Below are 14,478 nucleotides of genomic sequence, written 5' to 3' on the forward strand. Positions count from 1 at the left end.
GTGAATCTTGCATTTTAGAAAGGATTTTAGTAGACCTTGCTTTTAATATTTATGAGGTATTTGGGTTATTTCATATGTCAAACATATCAAGCTGCTTCTTTTCTTAAAGTAATGCCAAAGTGAAGTTATCAGAATTTGAAAAGAACATTTAGCATTTGAAGAAAGCATAGTAATAAACAAAAACTTGTGCTCCCAAAGCTGACTGAAAAAAAAAATTCAAGGAGGAACTGACAAGCTGATGCAGCATAAGCATACATAGATCAGAACTCATGCAATGCATGTGTGAGAGTACGTCTGTACTGAAAGATTATTCTCTTCTGGAGGGATACACACGCACAACAGTTACAGTTTGAAAAAATCTTTTCAGGGAAAGACTGAGAAGCTTTTTTGACATGTTTGAAAGTTTCACTGGACTCAAGAAAAGAATGGAATTCCATAGCTTAATATAATACCAACTGGTTAAAAAGAAAGAGAAATGTAGGGCAATTTTGCACATTAGAGCTTCTTCATATGATTCCTTATGTAACAGGTCTGAAAAGTAGTTGATTCTATGAATTCAAGAATTGTTTCAGATGCTCTGGATTGGTATAGGTACCCAATTTCCAACTACTCCAACATCCTTCTTTAGCCCTGCTATAAACAGTTCTTGGGCATGAGAAAGGAAGGGAACTGGATTTTGGCATAGCTATACTATTTAATACAGACGCTAGTTACCAATGAATATGGTACTACTTGAAAAACAGGTGTTCAATAACTGAAACTAAGTCATATAAGTACCTCTACTGAAATTCAATTTTCAGCTTAAACTTGATGACACAAGTCTTTATTCTGCCTCTCCAGAGACTTGTTGATGGGTCTATTTTGGTACTAACAAATACCCCCAAAACTCTACCCCTCTATTTTTCGACCTTCCTACAAAGTGAATCTTCCATTTTAGAAAGGATTTTAGTAGACTTTGCTATTATTATTGATGATGTATTTGGGTTTTTTTGCTATACCAAGCTGCTTCTTTCTTCGTTACAATGTCTCACTTCTGATGCTGCGGCACTTAGTGTTTTGAACTTACAACAATCAGGGTTTTTAACCAAAATATAAACTAAAAATAAGACTTGTTAGGACTCAAATCATCCACGTGTTTTGCCACGACAATACACTTTAAACAATGAGGAATAAAGGCAATAATTATATGGAAAATATTCTAGTATCTTAATTGATTGGACAACCACTGCTGTGCTGTATTGAGGAGAACCTGGGAAGACACAGTAGATTGATGTGCGTTAGTAAGCAGGATTCCTCATCTTAAGGCAACCCTGGCTACCTTCTACTCCAATATACATTCTCTCAGCATCTCTTTTCACTTAAATTAATGTTTTTTGTAATCCTACAATGCCCACTAAAAAAAATTAAGAGGAAATAAACCCCAGAAATAATGAATAAAACATTGGAATTTTTAGCAGGATCAAATATCTAACTAAGCCCACGTGTCTATAAACAGCTACCTGTTTTACAAAAAAAAGAAAGAAACCCTTGCAGTGCTCAGAGTGTGATTTCACCTGCCTAGATCAGTCTAACAACTTAAAACATCCTTTCCACTTTTCCATGCTCCCCAGCCACATCACAGCTAAATAGCTGTGCCAAAGCATTTGCTACTTACTCAAGCAAGTTCCTAGGCAGAAAAAACTACAGCATATGCAAACTTAATAAATTAAAAAAGCAAAAAAACTTTTTTTGGGAATTCAGTGTATCCACACAAACTTAAACATATATTCATCTACTTGCCATATTGTTTTCACCTTGATGATCACCTTAAGAAGAAACAGTAGGAATCACGACAACAAATATAAAATTCAACGCACCCATTGTACCCTACGGATAAAACTACAACTTGCTAAATCATGTCCTGAACAGCATCTTATTAGTAACCAAGAATTTCTGGTAAGCTACCTGATCTTTCTTCTACTGAAAAATACTGAATATATTTTCTACTGAAAAATATGTAACAATAATTGATACAAAAGCATCTTCCCAACTGTACCTGCTCCCATCTGCCAATGTCATTATTTCACATGGTAGTTGTATATTAAAAGTCACAACACTAGACTGAAAACGTAAAATCATAATTTGGTTTAGTACTAATTTGTAACTTATTTGACTGTGTGGAAAACGTGCACCAATGTGCGTATTAAAGATTAAAGCTATGGTTCATGACAGAAGGTGTTCAAAGCATCATTTTTCACTGGTAGCAAGTATGAGAGGTGATTGATAATAAAACATATTATATATAATACAAATATCTTTATATATATAATATACAATAAACAATTCTCATCAGCCCTTTATTTAAAAAAAAAGTATTTTTCTAGGCTGTTTCATTTCAGAAATTCTCTGCAACTGAAACATTCACATAAATTACAAGTATCACTCTTTTTACATTAGGAATATTAGGTCTTTAGGTGAATGGCAACTTACAAATGATAAAGACAAGAGTTCATAATAGGAGAGAGCTATAGAAAGTTACAGAAAGTGACTAGGTAGCAGAATTAAATGTACTATGCTACAAAGAAAGGTGTGGATGGAGCGGTGGATAGATGAGATGACAGTTTTCCCAGAATCTAAAAAAATTCTGAAAAGTAGCCCTGCTTGCTCATTTTAGCTCTAAGATAGAGCCTACAAACTTTCCTGATGTAGGAATTAAAAGCTATGTATCACAACTACACATATGTAAGGATGTAACTTAACACCACTGAGAGTTTTGTCTGATTCAATGTAACTAAAAAATGGATAGCTAGGGAAGGGACAGATAACCAGCAAGAGAAGTAGAGAGAGAATTTTTCTCAGGCAGAATATAAGGGGTGTCGCGAATGACGTAGGAAGATGGAAAAATTAAAAAACGCTCTCATCTTAAAACTGCTATAACAAGTTCCTTAGGATCCTTCAGGATCAAAGATAACACTGAAAGCAACCGCACATTGTAGTGGAAGAACTGAACATCAGTGAGACTGATGATCTCACCAAGTGAAACACTTTGAACACCTCTTGCCACTGAAAAGTATTCCTGGTGATAATTTAAAACCCGTCCCTGGTCTTCTATATTGGCTTCATTTGATTTTGACACACAAGACTGCCAAAAATTAAATACTGATTACATCATTTATGTACGGGAGAAGTGAAGACTGCAACATGAAAGCTGTAATTTTCTTTCATACTAATATAATCTCCCTAAGAGTAGAACAAAATTAGAAGTTCGAAGAAATGACTCAGTCATTTGCTCTGCATATATTCTTTAAGTTATCTGAAGTTACAGATATAAAATTTTATACTGTAAGTTTAAAAAAAGCCCCAAGAGTCAACATTAATGAAAACATAAAAAACCCCTCCACATTTGTAAAAGGTATTTTACACTAGGTAGTACATTACTTTTGTATCTGAAAAGAACACTGCATTTAAATTATTGAAAAAGCCAGCCACAAACATACACAAAAAATATAGTAAAATGTTAGAATCTGAGCAGGTCCTGGAGATGGCATGAAAAACTTCAAGCCACACCTGTGTCATCCTAAACTTTTGTCATGTGAGTATTCAGTAAATTCATCTAACCTTGTCGAGAAAGCAGTAAAACTTTGAAAAGACCAAAACTGTATTGTAAAAACTAAAAATATCTGTCACAATCACTATCAACTTTATGACTGAATGACTGAAAAAGGGAGGACTGTTCGTGCAGTTTCCCCCTCCGTGAAACTTAAGTTGCCTCTATATCTGAATCCATCTACTATACATATGGTTTGAATGCTCTTTGAGCCACAGTGGATTTTGCTTGAAACTCAAAGGCAATTTAGAGAACATGGAAGGTGTTCTACAGAGATTTATTAAAAGCTAACAAAAGCAAGCTTGCTTAGTTTTGGGGATGTACCTAATGACAGACTGAGTAGTCCCAAAGGAAATTTGTCTTGAGAAGTTCTGACCTCCTAAGAGGCTACAGTGAAAAATATAATTACTTCTTTTATCAGGAAATTAAACTTTTGATGATTGATTGAAATATACAGGTTCAAACTCAGTATTAATGATTTACTACTTTGCTAGAAACATGAAATTTTAAGAAAACATGAAAGATAAATTGTAAACAGTAAAGCAAATTTAAATTAAATGTATTTTGTCTAGATGATCTGTGTGTATATTTAAACAACGTTAAGTTTTCCAAAATGTAATTATGAAAAGGTAAAGACTTCTCCTAACAGATCAACCTGGAGTATTAGTAGCTCACTCTCCCATACCTTCTCTCCAATACCCCCATGCGTTACTAACCTCCTACTTACATTCATTCAACAGAGGTGCTCCTGTCATTGCAGAAGCTTGATTTTTTTTTCCGAGACACACACACAAATTTCTGCTATTCAGCAAATTCAGTAAGAGAGATGTAAGGCTTTATGTACATTCAGGACAAAAAAAATACAACAAGAAAATGGTACAACAAAATAAACTGGAATATGTAGTTGACAAAGAAATACAGTGCCACTAGCTCTACAGTTAGAGCATCACTCCAAACAATATGTATAATCAAAGAAAATTAAACTTTTTTGCTGAAACTTCCTCTCCCTTGTTTCATTTCATATACACATGCTTTGGAGCCCTGAAATGAGTTCCTAAACCAGCAAATGAGAATATTGAAAAGATACACACTTGCAGATTAAAGAAGAAAAATACCACCCTGGAATATCAACTGGATGCTGAAGTACAATTTATCTTTAGTCTCACTACTGTGTGCATCAAGAGGTCCAGTGTAAAGTTAATTCATATTGCATTACTAGAAAGCAGGATGCACAAGGAAAAACACAGAATGTGAAGACATTTAGACACATTGACAGCCTTGAAGAATATGAATGAACCATATTTCTTGACAAATCCAGATAATGTTTGAGAACTTCAGGGTACTGAAAAGGACTGAACAAAAAAGATGACGAGTAGTTTGTTTGGTGTTTTTAAAGTAATAAGAAAAATTAACCAAGAGCTCTCTAAGAGGCAAAGAAGCTTATACTTTTGTCAAAATCCAACTTCTAGGTAATATGAACAGATGAGATCACCTTTCATGTTTATTTTCCAGTTGGGCTGTCCTAAATCTTTCTCTGTATCAGCCTGTATCCCCCACCTTTGAAAGACATCACAGAAAAGCTAGACTAGCCAGATGTTGCACGGCAATTCCTGTTATAAAAGTGGTGTGGTCTCACACATTTTGAACAAAATCTGATTTTGAAGTAATACATGAAAAACAGGGCTTAACATGAAATACCAAAGTATGATCCAATTATGGTAAGAGCTCATCTCAACTAATTTCCCAAAGAAGAGTTTTAGATTTTTAATGTTTCAAAGTTCTTGTAGTTTCCCTCTGTAACCTCTGAATCTTTGAATCAGATAGTCTAAAGGAATGCATTCCGCTTCACAACAGATAAGCTTTACTCCTTCCCATTGTGATAACCTTCCTGAAAATATATAGGCTTCATCTAGAGCTATTTCTTAGCAGCGCTGTCTCTGTTTTTATGCCTGGTCTCCTTTGGTTTTCTTTGGGTACTTTTGTTTTGTCAATGGGCATAAAACTCAGTGCAGTTTCTCAGTTTTGTACTGCCCTTCTGCTCTAAGTGTTCTAATGTAATAAGCTCTGAGTTTTTATTTTTAAGCCATCAGATAATTTTTTAGCAAAGAAATGAAGGAGACGCTTGCAGATAGAATTCACTGAGCATCTTCTTAAGAAAAGTAAACTAGATAATGAAGTTCAAGTATGCTGTCCATCAGCATTATTTTGATTCTACTACAGTGAAGGTGAGTACTGCATAAAACGATCCCATAGGCTAAACCAAAACATTTCTATGGGTAGTTGCCAATAAATCTTGTTTGCTGACAGAAAAGAATGAGACAGCAGGAAAGAAGAACTAGCAGATGCTGGCAATCACTTTAGCAAGCAGAATAATCTTCAAGGATCATGAATTAGATGAGGAAGAATGTTATTGTTTGCCATCTGCTACGGGTCTATTGGTATGTCAGCATCTGGTGCCACAGAAAGATCTTCGCACAAAGCGAATTCAGACAGAGTTTTCTTCTGCTGAAAGGAATCCTGCCGAAGGTAAACATTACAGACTTTGCCACTGGTCAATTCACCTGGATTTTGATGTATGCTATTTAAAGTTTGATAAAAAGAGAAGATAAGAGAATTCACCTCAATGATTAAATACTATAGCATAATCAGTAAGAACTGAATAATAATCCCACAAGGTTGGCATTAAAACTTTCTTTCTGTTCAATTTAGGCTGTTTTTTGTTTCCAAATGTCAGGCAGCAAATCTCTAAGTTTGAGCAAAACCAGTTGGTTTGAGAGCGTTTTAAACCGAACAATAATAAAGTGGGGCACAGAAATGCCCCAGCCCAGGCTAGAAATTTACACACTAATTTTTTCAACAGAATACTACCCGCTTAATGTTACTCAGTGGCAGGATTATCTGTTTTCCTTGGGAAATCAAAGACATTCAAGGTGTTAACAATTCCATATTCAAGACTGATATTGCAAAAGATAACATGAAACTTCAGTAACCATAATGTGTTGTTGGACCCACATATTTAATTGTGTAACAGTACGTATGGAATGAACCATACAATCTTGCATTTATCTACTATTTAGAATGATACGACCCTTGCATGTGAACCAACCTTGTTCAGCAGAAGCAACAGATTAACTTGATAGATCATACGTCTGAGCATGGAGTTTGCAAAGCATAAATCTGCTTACTTTTGGTGTTGGGCAGGATGCAGTGGAGAGACGAGAGGTGGCCTGGGCACGAGGAGATTCTGAAGGAGTAGTACTGAGAGAAGCTGTATCACGCGGGAGCACCTGAACACCTCGAGAGATGATGGAATCTGGAATCTTAAAAAGAAGAGAGATGGAATTAACAGTAAAAAAATGCTGTATTTAAAACTTAGTCAAAACCTTACATCAAAAACATAGGAATATCCCACTCCTCAGTTTGCATACCTCCTCACACGCAGTGCTGGCAGTGGTTAATGGCATGTTTTTATAATTTCAGTAACAAATACCTAGCAAATATATAAGCTCATATTCTATCTGAATTAGCACAGAACATACTATTTGTCCTGAAAAACCAATGAATCAGACATACTACAACAGGAAATAATAAGAAAGTAGTGTTTTTCCTCTTAAGCCTCTGTTTCAAACCCAACAACGACCAACAGTGATTTCTACTGTGGCACGAAGGGACCCAGACTTCCCATTCTCTAACCAGCGGACAATATTCTGAACAGAAATCCATTTATCAGCAATGGCTGAACCCCTCTGAAGAAACATCATGCAGTGAGAAAATTTCTCATAAGAAATGTCATGCAGTGAGAAAATACTCTTTATTCCGTGTACTGAAGACTTTATTTCAGGATCAAAAATTCTTGATGTGAAGTTCGTATCACAGAAGCTACAAGTCTCTCTGGAAGCAGTACAAGCAAAAGCACTAGAAACCACCATCCAAAGCCAACACTTCATTTAAAATGCATTCTGAAGGGAAAAAAATGAAAATTCAATCTTTTTTTCCCCTCCCGTAATGCATTAGAAGGTCAGCTAGGCAAGCGTACTCCCCCTGATGAACATGACTGACAAACTAGTAACAATGGATGAGGAGAAGGCTGAGGTACTCAACAACTCTTTTGCCTCAGTCTTTACTGTCAGCCTCTCTTCCCACACCTCTTGAGTGGACAGACCTCAAGGCAAGGACTGGGGGAGTAAAGTCCCTCCCACCGTAAGAGAACATTAGGTTCATGATCACTTGAGGAACCTGAACATGCATAATTCTATGGGTCCTGATGGGATGCATCCCAGAATCCTGGAGGAACTGGCTGCTGTGGTTGCCAAGTGACTCTTTATGATATTTGAAAACTCATGGCAGTCAGGTGACATCCCTGGTGACTGGAAGAAGGGAAACCTTGTGCCCATTTTTAGAAAGGATAGAAAGGACCACCCGGGGAACTACCGACCTGTCAGCCTCACCTCTGTGCCTGGGCAGATCATGGAATGGATCCTCCCAAAAGCTATGCTAAGGCACATGGAGGACAAGGAGGTGATTCGAGACAGCCAACATGGCTTCAACAAAAGCAAGTCCTGCCTGACTAACCTAGTGGCCTTCTATGACGGAGTGACTACATCAGTGGACAAGCGAAGAGCTATGGATGTTGTCTATCTGGACTCTGTAAGGCCTTTGACATGGTCCCCTACAACATCCTTCTCTCTAAATTGGAGAGATATGGATTTGGTGGGTGACTGTTTGGTGAATGAGGAATTGGTTGGATGGTTGTATCCAGAGTGTAGCGGTCAACAGCTCAATGTCTGGATGGAGACTGGTGACAAGTGGTGTCACTCAGGGGTCCGTATTCGGAACAGTACTGTTTAATCTCGTCATCAATAACCCAGATAGTGGGATCAAGTGCACTCTCAGCAAGTTCACAGATGACACTGTCCTTGTTTCGGCTGGCATACAGTTAATTTTCCTCCCAGTAGCTGCTCTGTTTTGGTTTTAATACTAATATTGATAATATACTGATGGTTCTAGTTGTTGCTAAGAAATCAAGGACTTTTTCCAGTCTCCCATGTTCAGCTAATGAGCAGGTGTGCAGGAGCTGCGAGGGAGCAGAGCCAGACTGATAGCTAAGCTGGCCGATTGAAATATTCCATACCATGGATGTCACGCTCAGTTTATTAATGGGGGTTGGCCAGGGGGCAGGAATCTTTCTTTTTTCTCTCTTTTCCATGAGCTCGAATCCTCTCTTGGCTAGGAGTTCGAACTTTTCCGGGAGTTTGGCCTTTTTCAGGAGTTTTGCAAAATTCATGATTTCTGGGTTCCACGATTGCTGCTCGGGGACTGGATGCGACTTGGTCATCGGGTGGTGAAAAAAATTGTATTGTACATAGTCTGTTTTGCATATTCATTATTATCATTATTACTATCATTATGATTAGTAAGAGTACTATTAGCTTTAGTATTTCCTTTGTTGTCTTATTAAACTGTCTTTATCTTAACCCACGAATTTTACCTTTTGTCCATTTCTCCTCCCCATCCCACAGCAGGGGGAAAGGGAAGGGTGAGTGAGCAGATGTCAGGTCCTAATTGCCGACTCTCAGGTTAAACCACGACAGGCACCAAGCTGAGTGGCGTGGCTAACACACCAGAAGGACAGGATATCATTCAAAGGGACCTGGGCAAGCTTGAGAAGTGGGCCTGTGTCAACCTCATGAGGTTCAACAAGGCCAACTGCAAGGTCCTGCACCTTGGTCAGGGTAACTCCCAGTATCAATACTGCCTGGCGTATGAAGGGGTTGAGAGCAGCCTGGCTGAGAAGGACTTGGGGGTGCTTGTGGATGAAAAGCTGGACATAAGCTGATAATGTGTGCTCACAGCCCAAAAAGCCAATCCTGTCCTGGGCTGCATCTAAGGAATTGTGGCCAGCAGGGTGAGGGAGCGGATTCTGCCCCTCTGCTCCACTCTGGTGAGACCCCACCTGGAGTCCTGCGTCCAGCTCTGCAGCCCCAAGCACAGCAAAGACAGGGACCTGTTGGAGCAAGTCCAGAGGAGGGCCACAAAAATGATCTGAGCGATGGAATGGCTCTCTTATGAGGAAAGACTGAGAGAGTAGGGACTGTTCAGCCTGGAGAAAAGAAGGCTCCAGGGAGAACTGATTGCCGACTTTCAGTACTTAAAGGGGGCTTACAAGAAAGATGGGGACAAACTTTTTAGCAGGGCCTGTTGTGATAGGACAAGGGGGAGCGGTTTTAAACTAAAAGAGGGTAGATTCAGACTGGATATAAGGAAGAAATTTTTCACCATGAAGGTGGTGAAACACTGGAACAGGTTGCCCAGAGAGGTAGTGGAGGCCCCATCCCTGGAAATGGTCAAGACCAGGTTGGACAGGGCTCTGAGCAACCTGGTCTAGTTGAAGATGTCCCTGCTCACTGCAGGGGAGTTGGGCTAGATGACCTTTAAAGGTGCCTTCCAACACAAACTATTCTATGATTCTGTTTCTAAGCTGGAATTTTAGAGACAGATTCTTTAGCTGGTATTATTAATTCACTTAAATAAGTGGAACTACACCAACTGACAACAGTGAGAACATGGTCTTATTTTCACTTCTAAAAGTGAATCTATCGTTATTTTTTATCTTCTGTCTCTTCTGTTCAGTTTTATCACCAGTTCCAAAGAAAAGAGGTAGAAGAATGCATTCAAGAAGAAAGCTTTTCTTAGCTTTCATATAACTAGTCTTAGAAAGTCTTATTGCTTCTTTTACTGCAGTATTTGGGTGCAGTCATGCAGATGTCATAGTGGCTTTATAATTGATTAGATTGTCAGCTTAACATAGCAATTAATTTTTTATTTTTTGTGTAAAATGGTAAGACATACAAATGATAAATACCTCAGATAGAACTTCTCTCTAAAATTAGTTCTGCAACAAAAAATGCAGAATATTCCACTATAATTTGCTCTCTACAAAGGCTTACTCTGATTTTATTGTCATGATTTTAACCTCTTCCTTTTTCAGAGGCAGCACTTCTACCAGATCAGACTGCTGTTACCTCCTGCAATTTTCACTTTGCTATCACAACAGACAAGAAAATGTAGAAATTCAGATCTTTGAAGGAACATATACACACATATTTTAAGATCTTTGCATTAAGAATTCCTTAGCTCAGCCTGATGTCCAGGTTCCAAGAGAATCACCAAAAGAACCACCATGTTTGGGGTAAATGGTAGTAGGAGACAACAAATGGGAGCAAGAAATGAAGATCCACAAGACAAACCACTAACATTGGACATTTCTAGCCAAGATTTTTTTTTTTTCAAATGGAGATGCTGCACCCAGTCTCCATCTAGGCATTTTGGCATTCTTGCCTAGTAAGGCTTTAGGGCAAATAGAAGCCACTGGAAAGCACCTCCTTCCAGAAACAAGCTTGAATCCTAGCTTTTAAAATCGGCTGCATTCTTAGGACCAGAGTCAGGATATTAAGACAGCTTTGTGGCTTGTCTCTGTGCAGTTAAAATGACCAGTCTTAAGAATCTAGTCATTAAATACTGCCTTTTTGCATCTTTTTTTTTTTTTTTTTCCCCCTTCAACTTCCTTGGTTCACATCTGTAAATAACAACCATGTCTAACCTAGCAACCTCGACTTAGAGGTACTGGGTTATACCCAGGGGATCTTATTTCACCATAAACCCTCCTCCACATGTTGGAGTTTCTCATGTTTACAACCTGTTCATAAGCTGTGTGGAAACAGATCTTGTTCTCTACATGCCACCAATCGCCTGCTTTCTGCTCTACTGCTGTGTTTCTAGACTGACAGTATTTTTGTCAGTTAATTTCTGTCAGCATTTAAAAAAAACCCAGCTTTCCTCAGAGGATCTTTCAAGGCTAAGCAACTTGTGCTGCAATTTCCACTATAAATTATGAAGTCAGGAGAGTTTCTCTTCACTATGGATGATTAAGCTAGGGATATCTTTCTTGCCAAAAATGCTGCCTAACTGGCCTCTACTTGGAGTATTCTGATTTGCAAATGGACTCTTAGAGATGTAGTATAAATAGAGGTAAACAGGGACAATGATATTCTGATCATGCAAACAGCTTGTAGTCAGAAGCACCATTTCCCTTCTGTTCTCCTTTTTTCCTGAAATCCCATCTTAAATATGTTAAGCACAAAAAAACCTGATGTCCCTAAGTTTTTTTGTGGCATAGCTCCAATACTACCTACAAGTTTTGATGCTTCTTTTTAATCTCCATGACTAAGGACAATACAGCAAAAAAATACATTTTGATAAAAGCATAAAATAAGAAGACACACAATAAAAAAAAAGAAGAATAGTTTTAAGTCTTCGAGTAAGACACCTTTTCTTTATCCTCCTCTGACAAAAAGCTGCACACCTGTTGATATGTGTATGGGTCCATTACCTCTTTACATACTCCAAGATTCCACGATAGAAATACAATATTGCTTTTGCAAATCATACCATGATCCAGTTCTCCATGGGTTTACTCTGATTACTCCAGAGTAACCAGATATTACATATTGTCTCACCCTCTTCAGGCAAGTAACTGTTTGGGTTTGTTTTTTTCTATTCACCATATCTATCAATCATTGCTTCTAAAATTTCATCCAATATGATCTTTTTCAGAACAAAAAACTCTCTCTGCAACAAAGTGACTGAGACAACTCCAGTCTCCATTGGATTGCACGTGAAGTACTAATTTTTGCCTGTGACAAAATTAAAATTTAAGTAAAATTTCAGCCAGGACATTTATCAGAAAAGGGAGCTACAGATAAAGGGAAAAAATGATCACAGGCATTTCATTTCAATGAGAACTGTTGCCTAATCACTATCTTTATAGAAAATACAAATGTCATAAAACAATCCATATATAAACATATCTAGAACTCTTAAGTTTCAGCTTGCTAGCTTTTGCAGACACAAAATCTCACTGAGAGAATTAAGTTAGTTCACAGTTACCAATTTTTCTCTCAAGAGTTTTATTTCTCTAATATGACAGTGCAGTGCACTGTATTGCTAAAATCAGCATTAATATCCTTTTTAAACCATTACAACCTGCAGATTTCAGAGAAGGCACTAATATGTATACTGCATAAAGATAAAAATATAAAAAATACAATGGATATATACTGTTCATTAAGTGAAAGGTACAATAGAATATGATTGGTATTTCTACGCATATATGTTATGTCATATGGGGAATGTCTCATTTTTCTCACCTACACTTAATAAGTATTTTTCCTTTTAAAATCAAATTTAGGCAACCTAAGTCTCTAATCAAGGTAACTTCTTGTTAATCCTGTCAGAGAGGTTGTCAAACGTGCGAGAAATGTCTGTGTCTCCTGCAGCCTGGAAATCTGCAGTAGGGCAGGAATATTATTGTGTTTTGGACAGATTTTTTTTTTTTAAACTTTCACAGTGTCACACTCCAAGTATTTATGTTGTCTCTCCCTAAAATTTTTCAACTCATTTACCAGTTTGGAACAAGCTTAATAGAGGGTAGAGGTCTCAAAACTCTAAACAGGGTACACTAAAACTCTACGGTCAGTGAAAATAGTTTCTATTTGCACTAGCCGGAGTGGAAAACCTGTTGTAACATACTGACGGAGAAAGAAATGAATGAGAAATGCATGAAATGACAAAGCCATACCCATCAGTCATTGTTTCTACAATTTTTATCTGATATGACCTCTTCCAGAAGTACTTTTATATCGGTTTAAATATTTGTGTTTTCAGATTAGAGAACAAAGTGTTGACAAGAAGAAGAAAAAGGAAGAGATAGGAGCTCTTTATTCTCTTTTGCCCAGGACTGGAACAAAGATTGACAATGCTGGTGAGGTACTAAGACAACAAGGTGTAGATAGTAATTACTATGATTGTTATACAAGAGCAAAGATACCTTAAAAATATAGAGAAAGGGCAGCTTAAAAAAACCAACAGCTTTCTGAAGAACTAGCCGCTCCCTGCTCTGAGTTTGAAGATCTGATTTGGATTACAGAATGCATTAAAAAATAGCCCAAGAGTACTTTGCTAAAGGAAACCACTGGAATAAATGTATGTGTATGTATGCACACATACATAGCTTTATCATCAGGTGTGTGAACTTTAAAACCTTCGCATTTCCTAAGTGACTTTTCAAGAGACATGGTCATCATGTTTTAAATACAGAGGTGTTACACTATTTGACTGATGGTTTAAATTACCATTTGCCTAAGGGAAGAAAGTGCAGCCTCTGGTGATCAAATCTAGTGACATATTTTCCCAAGAACTTACACTCCATTTGCTGGCTGACATGGATTGAATGAATGGGTCAGACGGCACATCTCTCTAGGCTAACTGTCCTCCTCAGGTTTCTTTAACCTACAGTTATGAATACAGTAAATTACATTTCATTCTGGATGATACTGTAGCTATTATTCTATCTTGATTCAAGCCTAGACTAAACCTTTGGGAGATGGAAAAAACTGTATAGTATTTCGTCAGAGCCCGAGTTATAACCTCTGGGTTACAATAAATTAAGTCCTTTCTGCCATTCATTGAAATGTTTGCCTACTATCCACTAAAATCTAGTAATTTATAATAAGCCCACTGTATCCTGACTCCTCAAGTCTTCTCTTCTGTTTCTCAGAAATTCTACTTCGAAACAGAATACAAAAATAAGGGAGCAACTGCAAGCGATGAAAGCAAGCTATGAACATCCAGTGCAAATGCTGTATTATGTTGACAAACTATTGAGAGAAAAAAGTAAAGCAAGGTAAACGTAGGGGAGAAAGTTACCAAAATTTCATAGCTCTAAAGCAATCATTTCAGGAGATTATTTTAATTATATTAAATTACTGAGTATATTAGATGATAAAGCTGGCGACTGATCAGAAACACAGGCTTTATAGCAATGATTATCTCAG

The 14,478-nt window shown here is 37.5% G+C and overlaps 1 protein-coding gene across 25 annotated transcripts in view; it reads right to left on the reverse strand.

The window, feature by feature from the left end:
* Positions 1-14,478, reverse strand: part of GPHN (gephyrin) — a 347,846-nt gene that overhangs the window by 106,601 nt on the left and 226,767 nt on the right. For all 25 annotated transcript variants that reach the window (XM_075425604.1, XM_075425611.1, XM_075425606.1 and 22 more), the window contains one exon: positions 6,772-6,906. In XM_075425604.1, the coding sequence (XP_075281719.1) occupies positions 6,772-6,906 (135 nt within the window). The remainder of the gene's footprint in view (positions 1-6,771; positions 6,907-14,478) is intronic.

Source organism: Opisthocomus hoazin, chromosome 7 (genome assembly GCF_030867145.1).
Source record: "Opisthocomus hoazin isolate bOpiHoa1 chromosome 7, bOpiHoa1.hap1, whole genome shotgun sequence".
Lineage (NCBI taxonomy): Eukaryota > Metazoa > Chordata > Aves > Opisthocomiformes > Opisthocomidae > Opisthocomus > Opisthocomus hoazin.